The 22,347-nt window shown below is 62.6% G+C and overlaps 5 protein-coding genes across 6 annotated transcripts; 1 reads left to right on the top strand and 4 right to left on the bottom strand.

The window, feature by feature from the left end:
• Positions 1 to 231: 231 nt before the first annotated feature.
• On the bottom strand, positions 232 to 3,687 carry CD5 (CD5 molecule). The gene is made up of 10 exons (XM_015863318.2): positions 3,560 to 3,687; positions 3,448 to 3,486; positions 3,065 to 3,334; positions 2,931 to 2,993; positions 2,396 to 2,770; positions 1,814 to 2,098; positions 1,602 to 1,733; positions 1,168 to 1,221; positions 927 to 1,043; positions 232 to 833 (listed from the first exon to the last, which is right to left on the bottom strand). Exons 1-10 carry the CDS (start codon positions 3,609 to 3,611, stop codon positions 748 to 750), a joined length of 1,473 nt encoding a protein of 490 aa, XP_015718804.2. The 5' UTR covers positions 3,612 to 3,687; the 3' UTR covers positions 232 to 747.
• Positions 3,688 to 5,116: 1,429 nt separating this feature from the next.
• CD6 (CD6 molecule) lies at positions 5,117 to 9,079 on the bottom strand. Its single transcript, XM_015863047.2, is given in 14 exon segments — positions 5,117 to 5,419; positions 5,696 to 5,863; positions 5,972 to 6,046; positions 6,124 to 6,234; positions 6,400 to 6,519; positions 6,601 to 6,741; positions 6,828 to 6,896; positions 6,991 to 7,290; positions 7,434 to 7,742; positions 7,817 to 8,143; positions 8,219 to 8,275; positions 8,914 to 8,990; positions 8,992 to 9,052; positions 9,055 to 9,079. Coding segments are annotated over 14 exon segments (2,070 nt in total). The 3' UTR covers positions 5,117 to 5,189.
• A 1,177-nt stretch (positions 9,080 to 10,256) lies between these two features.
• TMEM132A (transmembrane protein 132A) lies at positions 10,257 to 15,479 on the bottom strand. Its single transcript, XM_015863132.2, has 11 exons — positions 15,306 to 15,479; positions 14,597 to 14,817; positions 14,314 to 14,526; positions 13,916 to 14,235; positions 13,700 to 13,846; positions 13,002 to 13,194; positions 12,781 to 12,924; positions 12,496 to 12,698; positions 11,983 to 12,259; positions 11,729 to 11,920; positions 10,257 to 11,646 (listed from the first exon to the last, which is right to left on the bottom strand). Exons 1-11 carry the CDS (start codon positions 15,364 to 15,366, stop codon positions 10,597 to 10,599), a joined length of 3,021 nt encoding a protein of 1,006 aa, XP_015718618.1. The 5' UTR covers positions 15,367 to 15,479; the 3' UTR covers positions 10,257 to 10,596.
• An 815-nt stretch (positions 15,480 to 16,294) lies between these two features.
• Positions 16,295 to 18,147, bottom strand: TMEM109 (transmembrane protein 109). 2 transcript variants are annotated; one of them, XM_015863153.2, is made up of 4 exons: positions 18,061 to 18,147; positions 17,229 to 17,369; positions 17,044 to 17,146; positions 16,295 to 16,952 (listed from the first exon to the last, which is right to left on the bottom strand). In XM_015863153.2, the coding sequence occupies exons 1-4, from the start codon at positions 18,106 to 18,108 to the stop codon at positions 16,558 to 16,560; spliced, it is 687 nt and encodes a 228-aa protein (XP_015718639.1). In that variant the 5' UTR covers positions 18,109 to 18,147; the 3' UTR covers positions 16,295 to 16,557. The 2 variants fall into 2 exon arrangements, with proteins under 2 accessions (XP_015718639.1, XP_015718640.1); XM_015863154.1 differs by having other exon boundaries at positions 18,029 to 18,117.
• A 118-nt stretch (positions 18,148 to 18,265) lies between these two features.
• Positions 18,266 to 22,315, top strand: PRPF19 (pre-mRNA processing factor 19). Its single transcript, XM_015863138.1, is given in 18 exon segments — positions 18,266 to 18,299; positions 18,391 to 18,429; positions 18,432 to 18,463; positions 18,465 to 18,540; positions 18,722 to 18,798; positions 18,877 to 19,018; positions 19,173 to 19,246; positions 19,327 to 19,389; positions 19,484 to 19,525; positions 19,642 to 19,716; positions 19,925 to 20,000; positions 20,219 to 20,328; positions 20,437 to 20,592; positions 20,673 to 20,742; positions 20,881 to 20,966; positions 21,344 to 21,514; positions 21,677 to 21,782; positions 21,879 to 22,315. Coding segments are annotated over 18 exon segments (1,512 nt in total). The 5' UTR covers positions 18,266 to 18,280; the 3' UTR covers positions 21,977 to 22,315.
• The last annotated feature ends 32 nt before the right edge of the window (positions 22,316 to 22,347 follow it).

Raw genomic sequence — 22,347 nt, 5'->3', positions numbered from 1 at the left:
GCCATTCTGGCAGCCTCACGCCGACTTCCTTTTGTCAATGCAGCCTCTCACTCTCCTGCAGAACTGTTGTCTTCTAGCGCATCTTTCCTGCTCTCCAGCTCTCATTCTCCCCCACGGGGCCCATTGCTGCCTCTCTGCAGAGTTTCTTGCTCATGCCCTGTGCTGGTGCTGCCTTTTGGCCGGCCATTGGAGGAGCAGCACGCTAGCGGTAGCGGAAGGTAGAGAACATGGTTACCAGGAATAACGGCTTTATTACCAGTTACATGGATGGCTTCTCGATGTTTCCATCCTTCCTGTGCCGCCCATCCATGCTGTGCTTTTGGCCCAGCTCTCGTGCCGCCCTGCGCACGCGCAGCCAACTTTGTGTCTCTGCTCCCAGCCCCGGGGTGCGTGGTCACATCGCAGCAGCCTTTGGCCCCACGGTGCAGACTTTCAGATGCATGCAGAGCTCAGACAGCCCCCACCTTGTGCTTTCCCAGGCAGGAGGGAAGCCCAGAAGTGAGAGGATGAGCAGGAAGAAGCAAAAGGTCGCTGGGAGGCTGGGGCACAGCAGCACCCCAAGGTTGTAGGGTCAGAGATGAGCAAAGGGTGCGGGTGGGCTCAGTTCCGCAGAGAGGTCCCCATGTGAGCCGGGTGGGCTCCAGCACCGTGGGGACGGGGATGTGTAGGCATCCATCCATCTATTCCACCAGCTCTGTGCAGCTGAATTAACCGACCCCGTCAACAGGGCGGCCCTACCTCTGCACCTCACAGCCTGCGAGCAGAGTGCAGGTCGTAGTCACTGTCGGAGGAGTTGTCTGGGGCGCTGGAAGCTCGTGCTGCACCTTCCAGGGCTGTGGATTGAACCACATACAGCTCCTTGCCCAGTACCACCAGATGGTGCCCGCATTACAGAGCCCCACGTTCATCCTTCCCCATGTCCTCACCTGGGTATGCCGACCAGCTCTTCTCGGGGGGCTGAGCATAGTCATTGTCTGCCCCCCGCGCCCTCTGCTCCTCCACTCTTACCCTCGGGGTGATGGTGCTGTTGCGGTGAAAGGAGACTACAAGGCAGGGTGGCTTTGAAAGGGTGCTCAGTGCCAAGCCAGCACTGCACTGACGGTTGAATGCAGTGACAAGAAGCTAGAGCTGCTTGCACCCCATGCCAGAAACCCGCTCCCCACTCACCGCTCTGGTGCAACCCCGTGGGGCCAATCCACTGCCGCTGCTTCTTCTTGGAGACTGTGAGGAAGGGATGGAGAAAGGGAGGGAGAGGATGAGGTCGGGCTGTGTCCCCCCAGGAGCCCACTGTGGCCCCATCTGCCATGTCCAGTAATCCTCCCGGTAATCCCCCGTCTCATGCTGGTTTGTGTGCCTAATCCTTGTGCTGCCAGCAGCATGGGGCCAGTGGGGATGGGGTGGTGATAATGGTGTAGGGAAAGTGGGGATGGAATGGTGGCACTGGTGGGGGGACAGCGGGGTTGGAGTGGTAGCATCAGCATGGGATTCAGGGGGAGCCACGTGGGGAGTGCATGCGTCACCCTAGTAACTTCAGGGAGATGGGGGGCCCGATGGACACAAAGAGGGGGATGTGGGGACAGGCTGGGGGTCTGGCCACCTACTCCTCTTCATCAGCCTCCTGTAGGCGGGGGGGCCACAGATGAGCAGCAGGACTCCCAGCAGGAGCAGAGCCAGGCAGATGCTGGCCACTGTGCCGGGTGCGGTGCCAGCAGGAGGTGGCTTGGACTTCTGGCCTGGGAGAGGATGGGTGTCAGCACGCAGGTGGCACTCACAGGGGAGTATCACTGCGAGGGGTGGGCGTGCAGCTGCTTACAGACCACATGGGTGCGAGAGCATCCATGGACCTCCTTGGGGCTCTCGGGACAGAGGTGGAGGTAATGCTCCTTGCAGACCACCCCACTGGCACGGGGGTCCCGCCGCTCAACACTTAAGGAGAGGTCCCCGCAGCGCAGCTCCCTGCAGAGCTGGAGGCCTCGCTCAGCACGGTGAGCCTGCTCGTCACATAGCACGTGCCACTGGCCCCTCTGGAACACCTCGATGTGCCCCTCGCATGAAGTGAGGCCGCCTGCCAGCCTGCGTCCAGCACGTGGCTGGGAACCTGCAGGGAGAGGGCTGGTGGTATGAGGGCACAGACATTGCATCCCAATGGCAAGCACAGCCATGAAAACCCAAACCAAAAGCAATACGTCATCTCATTAAGTCCCCCTCACCCCCCCAAAACCCACTGGCCAGCTTCAAAGCCTGAGCAGATGGAGGGGAGGGCCAAAGGCTTGGCAATACCAAGGCACAAGCAGGATGCTGGGTACAGCTTCCAGCAACCAAATGTGTGCAGTTTTGTCTTTGTATGTGGATGCCAGGGGCTGCTGCCCATCCTTCACCTCCATAATACACTCACCTGGGCAGACGAGGAAGGTGGATGCTTTCCCCTGCCCGTGGCCAGTCCAGCTGAAGCAGTCGAGCAGCTCAGGGCTGGTGCATGGCACCACTGCCTCCCACCGCACGGGCAGGCGGCTCTGTGGTGGCAGAAACATGGGGCCAGCCACTGGGCCACCAATGGGACTCCCAATGGGGATGCCGATGTTGTCACCCACAGGGAAACCAATGGGGACACCACTGGGGTTGTTGCACCCAAGTGCACGGCAGATGCGGGTGGGCAGCTCCGGCCAAACGTTCGGGCTGAGTGCCACAGCCCCCCATCGCCCCCGCAGGTGCAGCTCCACGAAGCCTGAGCAGCTGAAGTTGCCATCCACCAACCGCAGCCACGGGGCACCTGGTGAGGGAGCAGAGACACTGCAGCCATCACACACAGTGACCCTGCCCCCAAAGCCCATCATGGTCACATTGATGGGGAGCAAAGTCCTTGCCATGCATATCCCATCCTACCACCCAGCTGAGCATCCCCAGGGCAGCTGTGGGCAGGGGACCCTCACCGGTGGGCTCGGGGCTGGTGGTGGGAGGTACAGGTGGGGGCTCGGTGGTGGTGGGCTCCGGCTCTGAAATGAGAAGAGAGGCATCAGCTGGGGGCAGTGGGGGCACAGATGGCCTTAAGGGGGGCTGTGCTTACCACTACAGGTGACAGCGGCGTACTGGCTGCAGTTGGCGGCCACCCAATGGCATTTCTGTGTCCCCTCACACCGCATAGCCCACGCCGGCTGCTCCTCGAGGTCAGGAGGCACGAAGCTCAGCTTGGTAGGAGGGCCGCAGCCCAGCTGGCGGCACACGCTGTCCTGGCTCACCCCATCCCAGCACACAGGGCCCCATCTGCTCCCCATGTGCACCTCCAGCAGCCCAGCGCAGCGGCAGCCACCGCCTGAGAGCCGCAGGGTGGGCTTTTCTGGAACGGTGAGCATCAATGGTCAGCATCCCCCATCATACTGGGCATCCCATGCTGCTGGGGAACCAAACAGATGCCACAACCCCAAAGCCAGAGCCCCAAAGCGCACTCACCTGCAGGGCGCATGGCTGCTCCTCTATGCCTGCAGCTGGCTACAAGAGAGGGGGACAGAGTCAGCCTGCACCCCATGGGCGGCATCCCCCAGGAGGAGCACCACGTACTCACCCCACATCCCCACCATGAGCAGCAGGCACAGGGTGGGCGGCTGGGCTGCCATGGGACCGTGCTGCCTCCTCCTCCCCAGCACTGGTGGCTGAGCGGGAGGTGTGTGGAGCAGCAACGCCTCTGTACCCAGCCTGGGGCGGGGGGGGGGGGGGGCAGGCAGCAGCAGCAGGCTGTTTTTCTTCCCTCTGTGGTTTTTGCGTCACATCTTCCTCATCTGAAGTTGCATCCTGGCAGCCGCCTCGCCAGAGGCACAACCAGCAAGAAAGCGGGGGACTGCACCTCATTTTTGACCCCATGCTCACCCCCATCCCATCCACAACCCCACGACATCCCGCGTCCTTCCATATCTCCATCCAATCCTCACTCCACCCTCATCTCCATTTCCATCCCCATCTCATCCCCTTCCTGTCCCCATTTCTGTTCCAGTCCCATCTCCAACCCCACCCCATCCCCATCTCCACTCCTTCCCATCCATCCCATCCCCATCCCCACCAAGGGGTCCCTATCAGACCCTCACCCCACAGTAGGAGGGAGACCAAGGAGAAGTGAACGTGCCCAGCCCTGGGGGCCATGGAGACCTCCCTTTTTCTTGGAGTCTTGTAGGGCTGCAGGCAGCATGGAGAAGCCGAGCTGTATGCTGGACCCAAAGCTGAGTGAACACCACGTGCCCCATGCCTGAAGCACTGCTACTCTGCTCCCAGTTACAGGCATTGCGGGGACACAGCGTGTCCCTGTGAGGCACGTGGGTGCCGGGGAGGCACTGATCAATTTCACCCTAATTAATTCCCCCAAATCCAGGTCAGGCATGCTAAGGAAGCAGCTCGCCATCGACCTGGTGGCAGTGCTGATGAATGGCGGCTCCACCAGGCCACCAAGCTCTCCACATGGCAACCCCAAAGTACCTGCAGAGGTCCCCTGCCCCACAGCCTCACTCTGGCCCCACATCTCCACTCCCAGGGAGTTTCCAGACCCACTTCCTTGGGTCTGAAGATTGCCCGTGACTCAAGCAGAGGTCTCCACGAGGTGCACAGGGTGGGCAGTGCTGACTCTGCTGGTTGCAGCGGTCCATTGGTGGAACCCAACACGCTCACCCCATTTCTCACCCAAACCCAGCCCAGTGGTTGTGGCTTTCAGCTCACCACCAAACAGTGGGGACGCTGCACTCGGTCAGCCCTCAAACTGGGTCAGATGGCATGGTGCACACAGAGCAGCTTGGCCCCGCTGCATCCCACGCAGGCTCCGCTCGCAACCCCGCTCTCGTCTCCTTTCTCTCCCCTTTGTCTGGGGTTTTGTTGCTATTTCTGTGCTTCCTCCGTTGTTGCGGTGCGGCCCCTTTGTTCTGGGCTGCCAGAGCCGCTCGGCACAGTAAACAGCTGGAGGATGTGGTGGGGGGCAAATTTTCCACTGTGGCTCAAAGCCCGGAGGCAATAGGAGCTCAGCTTCCCCAGGACCCCGCTGGGTTCCATGCTGGGCTAAGCACGGCAGCAAGAGCACCCCTGTGTTGGGAATGGCATCCCTTGGGTACACCCAGGGAGAGATCAGGGCTCGCCAAGCAGATGGAGCTAAAAGCTTTTAATGGCCCAGGGCTGTGGTACAGATAAGAGCTCCCTTCCTCTGCCTGTTCCCACTCTCAGCAGCCAGAGCCCTGGATGTCATCATAGTCGCTCCCCTCGGAGAAGCTGGAGTCCTGTGTGTGTTCCCCTGGAGCTGGGTCCCCACACGTCTCAGCACCCTGCACATTCTCATACCACTCCCCTGAGGAGGTGCTGGAGCTGCCAGCACAGTCAGGGTCTGGTGGCTGTGGTGGTACCCACGGTGTGCTGAGCTCTGGGATGGGCACACAGGACACGGCTGGGGGTGCTGGGGAAGGCATGATCTGTATGAGCACCTCCTGGCCCTGCTACCACTCCTTGAAGTCCCCACACCCATCTGGGTCTGCCCCCAATCTTGGGGGCTTCACCAACCCCACTGCCATCCCCAGAGCTTCCCCCACCCAGGAGGGGTCTCACCAACACCATCCCCAGGGCCATCCCCATCCCTGGGTGCTCTTGTCATTCCCAGGGCTGTCCCTATCCCTGGGTTCTTTCACCATCCCCAGGACCATCCCCATTCCTACAGCTGTTTCAGTCCCCTTACTGGTGGGTTCTGTGTGCTGGTGGGTGCTGAATGGTGGGGGCTGCGGGCCAGGCCAGGCACATGTGGAAGCTGTGCTCTCACCACAGTAGGGATCCAGGGAGGAGGAAGAGGAGGAAGAGGATGAGCTCCTCGCCCTGCCCCACGGCTGGGCACACTGCACGGTGGGCACTGTGGGGACACAGGGTGTGTGTCACTAGGGGAGCACAGGGCCACCATCCACCCACCCCTGGACGGGCAGACAGACAGCTGTGGGACAGGAGGAGGGGGCTGGCTCACCCTCTGTGGGAAATGGCTCCATCCCATCCTGGCTGGGCACCAGCAGCTGCTCACCCAGCTGTCGGCGCTGTGAGTCTGTGGGGTGGGAGGAACAGGGTCAACAGGGGAACCCAGCAGACTGGGGAGGTGCAGAGGAGCAGGGGGGATCTCACTGTGGAAAGTGGAGAGGGCCACGGGTGGCTTGCTGCTGAAATCATAGTGTTCGTAGTCAGAGTCAGAGGAGTCAGAGCCCTTGGTGGTGGGAAGGATTGTGGGTGTGGGGTCTGCAGGGAGAGACAGAGCTGGGGCCGAAGTCACCAGCAGGGCTGGAGGGGCTGGTGGACTCACAATGTGGGGCTGATGGGGACAATGGACTGCTGGGGTTGATGGGCTGCCAAGGGCTCATAGAGTTGATGGTGCTGACACAATGAATGACCCACCGGACCCACCTGGTCCCTTGGGGAGGCCTGCGGGTGCCTCCCTGTAGTCATTGCAAGTCTCCGAGGGCACGTTGTAACCCTGGCTGCTGTGGGTCACCAGGAGTGGCACAGGGGTCCCCAGGGTGAGGGCTGCAGGAGTGGAGAGCATCAGTGAGAGTATGGCTGGGAGCAGTGCCCCGTGCAGCCCTTATGCCCCACGGGGACCCTCACCGCTCCTTTTCCTCAGGTGCAGCAAGGCAGTGGTGAAGGCCACCAGTGTGAGCAGCAGCAGCGCTGCCAGCACCGCACACAGGATGGAGAGGGGCACATGCAGAGGGGACAGGGCCGCCCCCGCCTCCAAGCCCTTTGTGGCTGCAGCAGAGAACAGACAAAGCTCATGACGCTGTTCACAACCCTTCACCCCTTGGCTCCCCCCAGCTGTTGCAAAGCACACTCACTTCTCAGGGACGTGCCACCGCTCGGCGTCACCATCACCTCTGATGTTGGGGTCTGCAAGCCCAGGGAGCCTGCAGGAGGACAGAGGGGAGGGCGGCTGCAACCCTGGTACCCAGAGGGGCCGCTGGCCCAAAGCCCTCCCTGTGGGGCCAAAGGGAGCTGTACCACTGCAGATGACACCGGCAGCACGGGACTCGTGGCAGGGAGCTGACTTGTTGTAGGTCCACCTGCAGTACGCCAGAGAGGGCTGCCAGTCAGGGCACTCATACAGCATCTTGGTGGGCAGTGTGTGGCGGAAGGAGGGACGTTGCAGCTGCTCCCCGCAGCCCAGCGTGCGGCACAGAACCTCAGCTTCCATCTCGTACCAGGTGCTGTCACACACCGTGCTCCATGTCCCGCGGTAAAGCACCTCCACGCGGCCCGCGCAGCCATCCCTGCCTCCAGACAGCCGCCACTCGTGGTGCTCTGCGAGGGCACGGCGTGGGTCAGGATGGCACCACGGCATGAGGACCGGGCACAGCCACGGCACCACTTATGGGAGCTGCTGCATAAGGGGCAGAGCCGTGGGCATCCCCCCCAGCACTCACAGCCGCGGTGCGGGCACCCACCGGAGCACACCACGCTGGCATCCTCCTTGTGGCTGCAGTCATGCCGCAGGTCAGCAGGGCATTCCCACAGCCGCTCCTCATGCCCGCTGCAGTTCACCTCATCCTGCAGCACGGGGCCGTGCCCCCAGCCGAATGCGGCCTCTCGTGGCGCACGCAGCGCCCACCCGCAGCCCAGCTGCCGGCACACCACGTCGGCGTCGGCCAGGTCCCAGCCGTCGTCGCACACCGTGCCCCATTTGCCCTCCTTCCGCAGCTCCACACGGCCCTCACAGCGGCTGCGCCCTCCAACCAGACGGAGTGCTGGGGCTCCTGGGTGTGGGATGGAGAGGCGATGGCACACAACGCCGTGCCATGGGGACAACGTGCACCCATCATACTCTTACCTGTGCAGGTGACATTCACCAGCTCTGCAGCGCAGCATCCGGTCTCAGTGTCCAGCTGCAGCAGGCAGAGCTGTGCTTCCCCCTCGCTGCAGTTGGACACCGTGGCCGGGCATCCCTTGGAGATATCTCTATCGCCGTGCAGGCTTGATATCGCCACATCCCCCTCGGCATCCCCGCAGTGCAGGCGGTGGCACAGCTCCCGAGAGGCAGCAGCGCTCCAGGACCTCCGGCACACAGGCATCCACCAGCCATGGTGCTTCACCTGCACTGTGCCCTCGCAGGGGTGGCTGCCACCTGCCAGGCGCAGCATGGCTGTGCCCAGGGGACCTGCAGGCAGCACAGCATGAGGGTGGCAGGGGGGTCCCCACTCCTGCTGCCCCATGGATGGACCCCCATTCTCACCCGGCTCCGCTGAGGTGTTGCTCGGTGCCATGGTGGGAGCTCCCGTTGGCTGCAGAGCTGTAAAGAGGAGGCAGGAAGGTGTAGGATGGCGGTGGGATGCCGGTCCCCAGCATGGCGCCAGAGGCACAAAATGGCGACCAGAGATTGCCTGCTCTTAAGCCCAAGGCTCACATTCATCCCCCATGGCCACACGCTGACCCTGCTGGGGCTGGGGGCTGCTCTGGGAAAGCCTCCAGGTTTAGCAGTGGGGTTTGGGGCAGGCCTGCAGCACCAGGTTCGTGCTGAGGGGAGATTTTAAGGCACCTTGCATGCGCTGGGGGCAAAATGGTGTCCGGCTCTGTTGGGAGCAGAAGGCTGAGAGCTCGGAGCCTCAACGCTCAGCTTGGGAGGAGGAGAAAAGCGAGGGCACTGCACACAGCACAGGCAAAGCTTTTGCTTTCTGTCAGCAATGCTCCACGTGAAGCAGCATTCTGTGCAGAACAAAGGTCCAGTGAGACAGGCAGGGTGGGCTGGGGCGGGGTGGGATGCTCCTGGGGAGCAGGCACATCAAGGGCAAAGCGCTTCACCTCCCTGCTGACAGCAGGGGGACGCGGGATGGGGATGGGAGTCAGACCCCACTGGTGCCGAGCATCCTCACTGTGTATCGACCCCAACATATTGGCGATGCCCAAAAGGGACTGGGGATGATGGCATACCTGGTTTGGGCACAGCAGCAGCACAGAGAGCAGCCAGCAGCAGGCACAGCACCTCCATCCTCACCTCCTGCCCATTGCATCGGGATGTGGCCCCGTGCCGCTGCATGCTGCACGTCCGGCCTCAGTATGCAGGAAGCCTGGGGTGCCGGTGAGGGGGTGGTTCCATTCTGCCCTACTGCAGCACCACACGCCCATGGGAAGTGGCACACCAAGGGGTGATGGAGGCAGCTTGGGGACCGTGCCATGCAGCCGTGATGTCCCCACAGTGCCTTGGTGGTGTGGGAAGCTCGGAGCACTGCGGGATCACTCTGATTTGGGATGAGAGGCTTTAGGGGAGTCCACCCCCACCACAGGGATGAGCTCTGCCACCAGCAGTGGGGACAAGGGGACCCTGGGGTACCTGCAATGGATTGGATGCAGCTGATCACTATGGCACCTGTGGATAAAAGGGTGGGCACATCTGTGTGGTCCACCACCAGTAACCACAGCAGTGGGATGGGAGATGGATCTGGGAGCCTGCATGAGACTGAGGAAGCCAGCACAGCAGCCACATCACTGTCTCCATCTATCCCCATTCCCTGTCCCCATTTCATCCCCATCCCACTCCATCCACATCCCATCCCATTACATTCCCATCCCCATTCCATCCCATCCTAATACAACCTATCCCTATCCCCATCCCTACCCCCTTCCCTAGTGCCATCCCTATCCCCATCCCCACTCCCATCCCATCCCATGCCATCCCATCCCATCCCATTCCCATCCCATCCCCTTCCCCATCTGCATCCCAATCCCCATCCTATCCCATCTGATCCTATCCCAACCCATCCCCATCCTGTCCCATCCCCATCACCACCCCCACTCCCATCCCATCCCATCCCATCCCTATCCCCATCTCTACCCCCTTCCCTAGTGCCATCCCCATCCCCACTTCCATCCCATCCCATCCCATCCCCTTTCCCATCCCCATTCTATCCCATCCCATCCCCTTCCCCATCCCCATTCTATCCCATCCCATCCCATCCCATCCCATCCCATCCCATCCCATCCCATCCCCTTCCCCATCCCATCCCATCCCAACCCATCCCATCCCCATTCCCATCCTCATTCCCATCTCCATCCCGACTGCCATCCCCATCCCCACTCCCACCCCCACTCCATCCCATCCCATCCCCATCCCCATGCTTCCCACTCCCTGCCCAAGGTCACAGCAGCTGGGCCATGTCCAGGACGTTCCCACGTGCACCCACACCTGGAGCCAAAGCAAACAGCCAGTGCTTGTCCCCGGCAGTGCAAAGTGACCCCAGACCCCATTCCCGTGCCACCACAGCGGGCACCACTTGGCTCTTTTAAATATTTTATTTTTGTAACAACAATCAGACTTTAAAATCTTCCATAAATAAGGAGCCCACAGCCCACAGCGCAATGGGTACAAAACGTTGTACAAAACGGACGTGTGCCCGGTCAAGGGGGGGGCCCACAGAACTCAGCATCAGCACTATGAACACAATGTGGCAATGAGAACCTCAGCAAGGAGGGGACCTCGTGCCCCCAACATTGCAGTGGAAACCCCAGGGCAAGGTGACAGCGGGGCATCGCTGCCTCCCAGTGGGGCTCAGGGATGGTCCCTCCGGTGTCCCCGCCACGGAGGGATGGGGACAAAGAGGACGGTCCTGGTGTGGGTCAGGAGCTGCCACGGATCCTCTCCATGTAGCAGCGCAGCTCCTCGGGGTCGCGCAGCCCCATGTCCTCGCACACCCAGCGGATGTCGTCCTCGCCAGCCACCAGGATGGACTGCACGTTGGCGGTGGGCTGGGGGGGATCCTCAGGGGCACGCTGGGGCGCAAAGGTGACGAACTCCACACGCTTCCGCCGGCCGCCCCCTGGCACAGACCCCTCTTTGCGGGGCTCCACCGAGGTGCCACTGGGGGACCCTGTGTTGGGTGCCGGGGGGTCCGCACAGCAGCAGCGCTCGGGCTGCGGGCCTGGCAGGGTGGGAGGCTCAGGCTGCTGGCGGTCCAGCTGCCGGCTCAGCTCCTCCTGGTCAGTGCCCAGCCAGACCCAGTTGTGGGGCTGGGAAGCTGTGGGAGCAGTGCCGGCGTCGGGGGGCTCCTTCTGCTGGTAGCGCAGCACGAAGAAGACGCAGTTAACGAGGAAGATGAAGATGGCCAGGCAGAAGACACCCAGCAGCACGTACATGCCGATCTCCAGGTCGCTCACACGTGCGGGGGCCTTCACCATTTCCTCCTTCTCCTCCTCCTGCATGCCACGGCCGTAGCCTTCCTCCCTTTCCTCCTCCTCCTCAGAGGAAGACCCCATGCCCTGCAGCTTTGTGTTGACCATCCCCACATTGCCGTGCTCCCCCCTGCCCGCCGTCACCGCCTCACCCGACATGGCCCCCTCTGCCCTTGGGAATGGCACGGGGGAACCAGGGCTGCCCAGGGGGGTCCTGCGCCCCCCAGCCACCTCCAACCAGGCAGAGCCAGCAGCCAGCACAGTAGCACGGTGTCGGCCGCGGCGGCACACATCCAGGGGGTGCAGACTGAGCTGCAGCAGGGTCCCTCGGCCCGGCCCCTCTGCCACCACCCGCGGGTGCCAGGACGAGGTCCCCACCACAGTGACCACTGTGGGATCCAGTGAGGTGACAGCCAGCATGGCATCCTGCCCACCATACAGCTCCATCGGTGTCAACGTGCCATCAGAGAAGGACAGCCAGACGGACAGCGTCGCCTCCTGCCATGACACCAAGTGGCACCAGCATGGCACTAGGGCACAGAGCCCCTCCCCTCCCCTGGGCCACCCCACAGCCCCTCACCTGCTTGGAGCCATGCAGCGTGGCTGTGGCCTGGCACACAGCAGTGAGCACGCCAGGGTGGCCAGGCTCCAGGTGCAGCTCCAGCGCCAGCCCTGCCACCACTGCAGCACGCAGCTCCGTCACTGCCACCTTCTCCTCTGACACCACCAGCATCTGCTCGCCCAGGATGGCATCCGACAGCGGGGAGCGCACCTGCAGGCAGCCACTCAGCATCAATCCAGCCCCGCATCCCCCTGTGCTGCCCCCAAACCTACCTCCACTGAAGTGACACCTGGCTCCCGGCCCACCAGCACGGTGCCGCCCTCCAGCGATGCCACACGGGGGTCCTGCACGCGTGCCCAGCCAGCCACCAGGTGTGTGACATCCAGCAGCCACTCGGGGCCCGGCAGGTAGGAGAGGTGGCGGCCGCCATCCTGCGGGTGTGCCACAAAGTGTGCCAGGAACCGCACCGCCGTGCGCTGGTACTGTGGCCGGCAGCTCCGCACCCGCCGCTCTGCATCCTCCCCAGGGTCCTCCACATCACTGCCAGAGCTGTGGGCACGAGGACACGTGTGTCACCCACGGGCAGAGGGGCCATGAGTGCCAGAGGGGCTCAATGGGGCACTGGGTGACGGGATGGGGGGCACGCTGTGAAGCGCTTTTTGGACACAGCAAGACACATGCAACACACGCACCATGGGGCTCAGAGGGACACGGACACACAGCACAAGCACCAGCTCCTTCCCACCCCATGCCAAAGCAGCAGTGGCACGGGGTGCTCCTCTCACCTGTCGGTGCTCCCAGGCAGGCGCCAGCCACGCACCTGTTCCAGGGCAGTGTCTTCCAGCTGGACACGCAGAGGCAGCAGCGGTGCCCAGACGGTGAAGAGCAGCGAGGCATGCAGGCGGCGTGCCCAGAAATCCACCCGCACCCCACGGGCACCACGGCTCTCCTTGCCTCCCACAAACACGGCGTCACAGCCCTCCGACACCTGTTGGGGCACTCAGAGAGGCAGAGGGTGCACAGGGAGTGGTGCTGGGGGAGGTGGGAAGGGGGGCTGAGACCCTGCTCACCTGCAGCACCTGTGTATCTGCAGACTCACAGCCTGGAGGTTCACTGAGCTCAGACACGGCACCACCTGCCTCCACCATCACCAACGTCACCGGCACGGTGCGGGGAACGCCGGTCAGTGGGGATGTATTGAGCAGCTCCAGCTCCTGTGGGCACAGCGGGGCTGAGCACCGCGGGGAGGTGGGGTGGGATGTACAGTGGGATGTGGGGTGGGGGCACCCACCTGCACCAGAGGAACAAGTACGCGCGTGTCGCGCTCTGACACCTGCACCTCCCACACCAGCTTGTCCTTCTGTGCCTCGGGGTCCTGGCCTGGGTATTCCACCTGCCAGGTGAGGGGTCGGGCCGGCACCTGACCCCCTGTGCCATTCTCCACCGCCAGATCCACGTAGAGGAGCTCAGACACCTCGAGTGCCCTGTGGGGAGAGAGCTGAGGATGGGACCCACTGGGACAGGGCTGCCCCACATCCCAAACTAGGACCTACTGGGATGGGAGAACCCTGAATCACCAACCAGGACCTATTGTTGGAATGGGGCTCTCCCACACCACAAGCCATCCAGTCAGGATTTGCTGGGACAGGAACAGTGCACAGGTTCCCAAGTGGGCCACAGTGGGCTGGGCATACTGCCATGCACAAGCCCTAATGCCAATTGGGCTATCGTGGGATGGATGCAAGTGCCATGCACAGGTCCCTGTACCCACACTGGGATGGACGTCACGCACAGGTCTCTGCCCAATGGGGCCATACTGGGATGAGAGCAGAGTTACACACAGGTCCTTGTGACCAACTGGACCACAGTGGGATGGGAGCCATGCCATGAACAGGTCCCCATGCTCAACTGGGGCCATACGGAAATGGATGCAGTGCCACACGCAGGTGCCCATCCGGGCCCCACAAGGTGCCATGTCACTGCCCACACCTGGTGCTCCCATGGCTGTCCCTGCTGCGCTGACACGTCACCACAGCTGTCCAGTGCTTGGGGCCACTTCTGTGCTCCAAATGGACCGTCCACGCTGGGTCTCCAGACCTGGCAGCCACCACCTGCAGCCCCTTCTTGGCCTTGACTCTACGTAACAAGGAAGGGTGGTCACACAGTGCTCCCATCACAGCCCCCCTCCTCACCCCGTGCTCTCACCGCAGGGTCAGCAGCATGGCGGTGAAGTTGTGCCGCAGCGCCAGGCTGGCGGTGAAGCGCTGCCCAGGCCGCAGGGCTCCATCGGGGACACGCAGCAGCACCTTCTCATCCAGCTTCACCTCCTGCTGCCGTGCCACCACCGGTGCCGTGCGCAGCTCCAGCGTCCCCAGGTACCGCGGGGGCTCCACTGTAGCACCGGGACGGCTGCAGGTCCCCAGCCCAGCCACACCGTACCGCAGCTCGGCCAGCTCCGGGGATGGCAACGGGGAGAACCAGCGCGCTGGGATCTCCAGCTCCACCAAGCAGATGCCCAGCGGGGCCTGGGGGGGACAGCAGCCTTAGGGCTTTGGGCTGAGCGGGGCCACCTTAGAGCTGTAGGGTTGTAGGATGAGACCCACCTGCACACGGCAGGAGCCCCGCACCGTCCGGCTGCGCTGCTGGGCCTGCAGGACAATGCAGGGCAGCGGGTGGTCCCCGGGGGGGTCCCGGCGGCTGCGCCAGTCAGGGCCGTGCAAGTGGAAGAGGACGCGGACGGTGGGTTCGTCCAGGCTCACAGTGCTGTCCAGGGGCACGGCACGGATGGACCAGGTGGGGCTCTTGGTGGGCACCTCCTGGAAGAGATGGGGCTGGCGGTGCGGTGGCCCTGAAGGGTCAGTGTGGCTTTGTGGTGGTGGGCATTACCTGGTGGGTGCTGAAGGGCGGGTAGGAGGCTCGCAGCACAGGCGAGGGGCCAGCGGTGGGGCGGCGGGGCAGCAGCAGGAAGGTGTCAGAGCGGGCGTGCAGGGAGGCGTTAGCAGGCAGGGCTCCGTCTGCACGCTGCAGGCGATAGTGCTCGGCCACTGCCTGCAGCTCCAGCTCCACGGGCAGGAACACGGGCTCCGGGGGCGGCCACTCGATGCTTGCTGCAGAGATGGGGACCACCGTCAGCAAGGCAAGGGTGGGCACACACACAAAGGTCCCCACCAGATCCAGGGAGCACATGGGGCAGATTCCAAATGGATCGTAGGGATTTGGAACTGCACGATTCCCAAGGTCCTTTCCAGCCCAACCATTCCATGGTTCTGTGATCTTTAAGGACCCTTCCAACCCAGCCATTCTATGGTTCTGGGATCTTTAAGGTTCTTTCTAACCCAACCATTCTATAGCTCTGTGATCTTTAAGGACCCCTCCAACCCAACCCATTCCATGGTTTTGTGATCTTCAAGGACCCTTTCCAACCCAACCACCCCGCGGTTCCACGGCCACCCAGGGCAGATCCCGGCAGACCCTGGGGAGCACATGGGGCAGATCCCAACTCATCCCACGTCCACCTCCCGGCTCTACCCGGCACAGCCGTGCGGAGCTCGGACCGGGGCGGGGGGGGGGGTGGTTCGGTGCCCGCGGTGCTCACCTGAAGCCCCGAGCAGGGCGGCGGCCAGCAGCAACAGGTACGGCCCGTCGGCCGGGTCCATGGCCGGACCGGTTCCGGAGCCGGGGCCGTACGGGCTCCGCAGAGCGACCGTGCGAGCGGAGCCGCCGCTGCCGTCCCTCCGCCTCCACGCGCAGACAATGGGGCCGGGGCGGGACCGGCACCGGCACCGCCTCACCCCGCCGGGTCCTAAACAACCCGCGCCGGGCACTGCGGGACCCCGAGGGCAGGGACACGGAGCGACGGTCCTGTCCCATTCGGAGCCGGGCACCGGGAGGGATGCGGAGACGGGGATCAACGGGGCGTGCTGGGAGGGATGAGGGATGCTGGGGGAACTGGGGAGACAAGGGGTATATGGGAGAGCTGGAGGGTTCGGGAGGCCTGATGGGGACACCAGAGGGACTGGGGTGCTGGGAGGACTGGGGACACTAGGGAAAGCTGAGAGGACTGGGGGATGATATGCTGGGGAGAACATGGGGGGATGCAGGGATTGCTGGTGGGACTGGGAGGGATGGGAGACATGGGGGCACAGGGAGGGGTGAGGGGGGTTGAATTTGGGATTTGGGGGTTGGATCTGGGGGCACCGGGGCAGACTTGGGGCACTGGGATCACTGGAGGGGCTTGGAGGGTAACTGAAAGGGATGGGAGTACTGAGGCTACAGGGAAGGGAGAGGGACACTGTGGATGCTGAGCACAGCAGGATTAAGTGGGGAGATCGAAGGGATGGGGAGTCTGGGAGGGCTGGGGGCCATGGGAACAGTGGGGGCTCTGGAAGGGACTGGAGGGGATGGGGACACAGTGTGGCAGCCAGGGGCACTGGGGGAACACTGGATGGGGGTGCTTCAGAACCAGACGTGGGCACCGTTCACCTCACCCTCAGCAAATAAGTGACACATCCTGTTCCCACCCCCCAAGTGTCCCCTGTGCCCCCCCAACCCCCCAGAACCAGGTGCCTTCCCTGCCACACAGCGTGGGCTGCAATCAAACGCTTTATTTGGTGGCCAAACCATTCCACAAGAACAAACCAAGCACACAGCCCTCATCCCACGGCGGGGAGGGAGGTACCAAGGCTGGGACCCCCCAGGCACTTTGGTGTCAGCAGGTTCAGGGCTTGGGTGCGGCGTTAGTGAAGGCACTGATGTGGGGCGCTGATGTGGGGCGCTGATGTGGGGGGGGGCGCGCACACACACATGCACACACACACACACACACGCTGGGCCCCCCCCAGCACCCCTCACTCCTCCGCACGCCCCCGCGCCGCCCCATAGCGCTGCTGCCTCCTCCGCAGCTCCTCCACCTTCCACTCCAGGCTGCGCAGCGCAGCCTCCAGCTGCGCCCCGGGGCCGGCCGGGGGGGTCCTGCCGCCCCCCAGCAGCACGTAGAAGCCCCACAGCCCCAGCAGCGTGGTCGCCCGTGCCGTGGGGCCGCTGCCCTCCGCCGCAGCCACGTACAGGAAGGCTCCCAGGAAGGCGCAGAGCCGCAGGCAGCGCAGCACGGGCCGCAGCGGGGCCAGCAGCAGGCCCAGCAGCCGGGGCAGGAGGCGGAGCCCCAGCAGCGCTATCAGCCCCCATAGCAGCACCCGCTGCACCGCGCTCGGGCTCAGCGCCGCGCTGCTCACCAGCCAGGACCCTGCGGTTTAAAACGGGGGGGGGGGGGGGTTTGAGACCGAGCGGGCCGGGGCCGCGCCGCTCTGAGCCCACGTGCTGCTCCCCGTGCTCACCGTGCAGGCCGCAGGCCTCCAGCAGATCCCCCGCCGCGCTGCTCAGCACGGCCAGCCCCGACGAGATGGACGAGGCGACCAGCCAGGCTGCAGCCAGCAGGCTCTGCAAACAGAACGGGCTTCATGGGGCCGCGCCGTGCTCGCTTCCATACCACCTCCCCCTTATCCATCCCCCCCCCGCTCACCTCGGCCAGCAGGCGCAGCGGCTCGGCCCCCACGTAGCCCTCCAGGCTGCTCCATGCGCTGCGGCCCAGCCGCCACAGGGCCTCGTCCAGGGCAACCATGGCACCGCCCTCAGCCCCCATCCTCCGCACCGCCAATGGGGTCTGGGGGCAGCGGGGGGGGGGGGTGAGCTGCCCCCTCAGTGCCCTCTCAAAGTCCCCAGCCGTATCCACAGGCTGCCCCCTCAATGTGCCCACCCAGCATGGCTCTCCATACTCCTCTATTACCCCCCTATGTCCCCCAATAAAGGCCCCACAAACATGAGCCCCTAGTATCCCCCTATGTGCCCCCCATGCCACCCCATCTATCTGCCCCCCCATACACCCCTACAACACAGAGCTCCCTGCAGGATACCCCGCTATCCCACCATCTGCCTCTCCCATATGGACCACCCCAATATACCCCCAATGCTGAGCCCCCACCACCCCACTGCCCCCCCCACAGCTCCCTCTCAACCCCCCCGATACCTTCCCAACTAATATTACAAAACATACCCCCATTACTCCCCATTACACCCACCCATGCCACCTCCCAGTAAACCCAGTATAGCCCCCCAGTATCTCCTTACATGCCCCCCCACACTCACGCCTCCCATTAACACAGCCCCCCAGTACCCCCCATGTTCCCTCCCCCCCATATATCTCCAATATCCTCCCACGTGCCCCCCAATGTCCCCGTTCCCATAGGACTCCCCCTCTACCCCCTCAATACAGACCCCAATTGCCCCCCCTATATTCCCTCCCCCCGCTGGCGCTGCCCGCACCCCGCACGGTGCAGAGCCGCGCTCTGCCGTACGGTGGCGCTGCGGGCCAGCTCAGGCCTCAACGTACGGACAAGGCCCATAGCCGCGGGGCATCATGGGAGATGTAGTCCGCACCGCGGGTGAGGTCGGGAGAGTGAGGCGGGGGGGGGGGAGCGGGAAGCACTTCCGTTTCCGCGGCCCGCCCGAGCCGAGGCCGCGCGGAGGCGGAAGCGGAACTAGAAGCGGCCGGAAGTGGAGCGAGCGGGGCCCGCCATGGCCCTCATCTGCTCCAGTGAGCGCGGGCCGACCGGGGGGGGGCGGCGGGGGGGACGGGACGTCGGGAGCACGGCGTGACCGGCCTCGTGCCCCCGTTATCCCCGCAGTCTCCAACGAGGTCCCCGAGCACCCGTGCGTGTCGCCGGTGTCAACCACGTGTACGAGCGGCGGCTGATCGAGGAAGTACATCGCCGAGAACGGCACCGACCCCGTCAACAACCAGCCGTTATCCGAGGAGCAGCTCATTGACATCAAAGGTCGGGGGGGCAACACCGGGGGCCGGCACCGGGATTACGGGGGTGGGGGGATACGAGGGGCCGGCGGGCTGAAGGGGGTGGGGGTTATAAAGGGGCTGGGGGGGGGGGTACGAGGTGTATGTGGGGGGTACGAGGGGCTGTGCTGGAGGGCACGGAGCTGAGGGTGCATCTATGTTGGCAGTTGCCCACCCCATCCGGCCCAAGCCACCATCAGCCACCAGCATCCCGGCCATCCTAAAGGCGCTGCAGGATGAGTGGGTAAGTTGTGGGGCTGACCCCCTCCCCCTCACCCCCTCCTGCTGACCCCCCCCCACTGACCCCCTTGTGGCCCTGCAGGATGCCGTCATGCTGCACAGCTTCACGCTGCGCCAGCAGCTGCAGACCACACGCCAGGAGCTGTCCCATGCGCTGTACCAGCATGATGCTGCCTGCCGTGTCATCGCACGGCTCACCAAGGAGGTCACTGCTGCCAGGGAAGGTGAGCTGGGATGCAGGGGGCTGCAAGATGCAGGGGAGGAAGAGTCATAAAGCCATAGAATGGGCCTGGGTTGAAAAGAACCACAATTATAATCCAGTTTCAACCCCTCTGCTAAGTGCAGGGTGGGACTCATAATGTTTCTCTGCTTCTGCAGCTCTGGCCACGCTGAAACCACAGGCTGGCCTCATCGTGCCGCAGGCAGTGCCATCCTCACAGCCCAACGTGGCGGTGAGTTTCTCCTACTTTGCTGTGGCTGTCTTTTCTGTTTCCTATGTGCATTTAGCTGAGCCCTTCTCTGCCCCATGTAGGGAGCTGGGGAGTCCATGGACCTGGGTGAGCTTGCAGGCATGACTCCTGAGATTATCCAGAAAGTAAGGACTTGTGCTGCTGCAGCTCTCAGCTGCTCCCTGTCCTGCTGCTGGGGGAGCCCGGGTTGGCAATAACCACTTTTGTGGTGTTTTGCAGCTTCAAGACAAGGCCACTGTGCTGACCACGGAGCGCAAGAAGGTGAGCGGCCTTTCTCACCTCAACTCACATTTCACATTTGAGATGTTGCAGCGATCAGGACATGGCGTGTTTGGAGAGTGGCTGATGTTCATCCCCACACCATTTTCTGTTTGCAGAGAGGCAAGACAGTGCCAGAGGAGCTGGTGAAGCCAGAGGAGCTCAGCAAGTACCGGCAGGTTGCCTCACACGTGGTGAGTGCCGCTGTGCTCTCAAAGACTCACCCTCTTGCTGGGCAGTGTCCAAACCCACAGTTGTGCTGCTGGTCAGGGCCATGGGGGTCGTGGCTTTCACCAGTGCTGGAATGGAGGTGGCACAGGCCTCCAGCAAAGCGCGTTTGAGTTCCCTTTGGGGCATTTTCCTGCTTGTTGCACCAATCTGGCTTCTTTGTGTCTCACACAGGGGTTGCACAGTGCCAGCATCCCGGGGATCCTGGCCTTGGATCTCTGTCCTTCCGACACCAACAAGATCCTCACCGGTAAGGGAGCCATCTCCGTACTCTGTGGTCTTTGGTGTCAGCAGAGACTCTCCAGCTGCCTGGGAATGGGGCCCTTTCTCTGACATCCTGACAAAGGGATGTAAGGAATCCTTTTGGCTCGTAGCAGAGCTTCTCAGGACAGAGATGAACAACAGGTGGATGTTGAAATTGGGCAGCCGCAAGTCCCATGTCTGATTGTCCCTTGCTTTGTTTGCTAGGTGGGGCTGATAAAAATGTCATCGTCTTTGACAAGAGCTCGGAGCAGATCCTGGCAACGCTCAAAGGCCACTCCAAGAAGGTCACCAGTGTCGTGTTCCACCCCTCACAGGTGTGTTGCAGCCCACTTCAAACTTTCCCTTCCTGCCTGTAAGGCAGCTCCCAGACAGGGGCACGACACTGTTTTGATGTTAAAACTTCCCGCTTTGTCCCTCTCTAGGATTTGGTGTTCTCAGCTTCTCCTGATGCCACCATTCGGATCTGGTCTGTGCCCAACGCTTCCTGTGTGCAGGTTGTCCGTGCCCACGAGGGCTCTGTGACAGGGCTCAGCCTGCATGCCACGGGTGATTACCTTCTGAGCTCTTCTGATGATCAGGTTAGAGCCAGCATGGGCCCAAGGTGCATGGACAGCCTGCTTGGTGGCTGTGTGCTCAGTGCTGTGCGTGTCTCTTCCAGTACTGGGCCTTCTCGGACATCCAGACAGGCCGTGTTCTCACCAAGGTGACAGATGAGAGCTCTGGTTGTGGTAAGGCCAAGAATACCCATATTGTGGGGCCATTGTGACTGTGCAAAGGGGGATTTTTCTCCCTTGGAAGTTCCTGGTAGCAGGGCTCTCACAGCACAGAGCATCCCCAACCCTCGTGTATCTTGTCCATCTCTGCAGCTCTCACCTGTGCCCAGTTCCACCCAGATGGGCTCATTTTTGGAACGGGAACAATGGATTCTCAGATCAAGATCTGGGATCTGAAGGTAGGGCTGGCCCTGGGCACGCAGGGGTTGGGCAGTGGTTGCTGTGCTCTGCTTGGTGCCTGGGCAGGATGCTGTAGCTCCAGTCAGGAGCAGCTCCCGCTGTCGTGTTCTGTGCATTCCCATGTTGGCCACTGGGGCAGGCTGGTGGTGGTGCAAGCTGAGCCGCACAGTGGCAATCGCAGGGCTTTGCTCTCTCATGTCTTCGGAACTGAGGCACAGAGCTTTGGGTGCCCCCTGGAATGACAGCCCTGTGCCTTTCCTTATCCTTGCTTCTCTGGGCCTGTGTGAACTCTGCTGTCCTTTGGGGCTGTTGTTGAGCTGCTGCCTTGGGGAGGCAGGGGGTGCTGGAGGCCCATGTTTCACCCTCCTGTCCCCAGGAACGCACCAACGTGGCCAACTTCCCAGGGCACTCTGGCCCCATCACCAGCATTGCCTTCTCTGAGAACGGCTACTACCTCGCAACGGCTGCGGACGACTCCTCCGTCAAGCTCTGGGACTTGCGTAAACTGAAGAACTTCAAGACGTTGCAGCTGGACAATAACTTCGAGGTGTGTTGGCTCCCATTTCCCTCGTCCCACTGTTGGTCATTCTAGCCCTGCTGCTTTGCTCTGCTCATGGTGCTGGAGGATAGAGAGGGTGATGCACCTCAGGCAGGATGCCTGGAGCTACTTGGGCCTGACCTGAAGCTTTATTCCTCTGCTCCTCCCCAGGTGAAGTCTCTCATCTTCGACCAGAGCGGCACCTACCTAGCACTGGGCGGCACAGATGTGCAGATCTACATCTGCAAGCAGTGGACAGAAATCCTCCACTTCACCGGTGCGGGGCTGTGGGAGGGAGCATGGGGCTGAGGGGGGCAGAGGAAGCCCCTCGTGGCTCTTCACGATGTAACCTTATGCTGTCTTCCCTCTGCAGAGCACAGTGGCCTCACCACAGGGGTGGCTTTTGGCCACCACGCCAAGTTCATCGCCTCGACGGGCATGGACCGCAGCCTGAAGTTCTACAGCCTGTAGTGTGGGGCTGGCAACGCTCACTGCAGCGCTGGGGTTTGGGGTGGGAGGGGGGGTTTCCTTTCTCCTTTAGGTTTCCTCATTGTAACATTTGGCAGAGGCGGGTGTTAGTTGGATGTCGCCCTCCCCGTGCTCCATGGATTTGTTGTTTTTAGTTTTCCAGTTTCGTGTTGGTCTTTCTGGCTTTAGACTCCCTTCTGTGGCTGTCAGTGATGCACTGAGAGGCTCCGACCCATACCCCGGTGGATAGTTGTGACGGAGGGATGTGGGGCAGGGGGGGCTGTGCAGTTTTGTAAGCAGTTATGTAGTTTCAGTGCATCAATAAAGAACTATTGACCATAACCCTGGTCAGTGTGATGGGGGCTAGGACAGAC

The sequence above is a fragment of the Coturnix japonica genome, chromosome 5, assembly GCF_001577835.2.
Source record: "Coturnix japonica isolate 7356 chromosome 5, Coturnix japonica 2.1, whole genome shotgun sequence".
Lineage (NCBI taxonomy): Eukaryota > Metazoa > Chordata > Aves > Galliformes > Phasianidae > Coturnix > Coturnix japonica.
Note: the sequence above shows the minus strand (reverse complement) of the source record. Positions and strands in the feature narration are given on the sequence as shown.

What these genes read in the sequence shown, in the direction of transcription:
- TMEM132A (XM_015863132.2), bottom strand. Translation starts at nt 15,366, where the DNA reads ATGGACCCGGCCGACGGGCCGTACCTGTTGCTGCTGGCCGCCGCCCTG. An exon ending in CAGATACACAGGTGCTGCAG is followed by an intron (nt 12,699 to 12,780) that starts GTGAGCAGGGTC and finishes GTGCCCCAACAG; the next exon opens with GTGTCGGAGGGCTGTGACGC. An exon ending in CAGGTGTCACTTCAGTGGAG is followed by an intron (nt 11,921 to 11,982) that starts GTAGGTTTGGGG and finishes GGCTGCCTGCAG; the next exon opens with GTGCGCTCCCCGCTGTCGGA.
- CD5 (XM_015863318.2), bottom strand. Translation starts at nt 3,611, where the DNA reads ATGGCAGCCCAGCCGCCCACCCTGTGCCTGCTGCTCATGGTGGGGATG. An exon ending in CACCAGCCCCGAGCCCACCG is followed by an intron (nt 2,771 to 2,930) that starts GTGAGGGTCCCC and finishes CTCCCTCACCAG; the next exon opens with GTGCCCCGTGGCTGCGGTTG. An exon ending in CACGGGGTTGCACCAGAGCG is followed by an intron (nt 1,044 to 1,167) that starts GTGAGTGGGGAG and finishes CCTGCCTTGTAG; the next exon opens with TCTCCTTTCACCGCAACAGC.
- TMEM109 (XM_015863153.2), bottom strand. Translation starts at nt 18,108, where the DNA reads ATGGGCCTTGTCCGTACGTTGAGGCCTGAGCTGGCCCGCAGCGCCACC. An exon ending in AGCTGGCCCGCAGCGCCACC is followed by an intron (nt 17,370 to 18,060) that starts GTACGGCAGAGC and finishes CGCTGCCCCCAG; the next exon opens with ACCCCATTGGCGGTGCGGAG. An exon ending in GGAGGCCTGCGGCCTGCACG is followed by an intron (nt 16,953 to 17,043) that starts GTGAGCACGGGG and finishes TTTAAACCGCAG; the next exon opens with GGTCCTGGCTGGTGAGCAGC.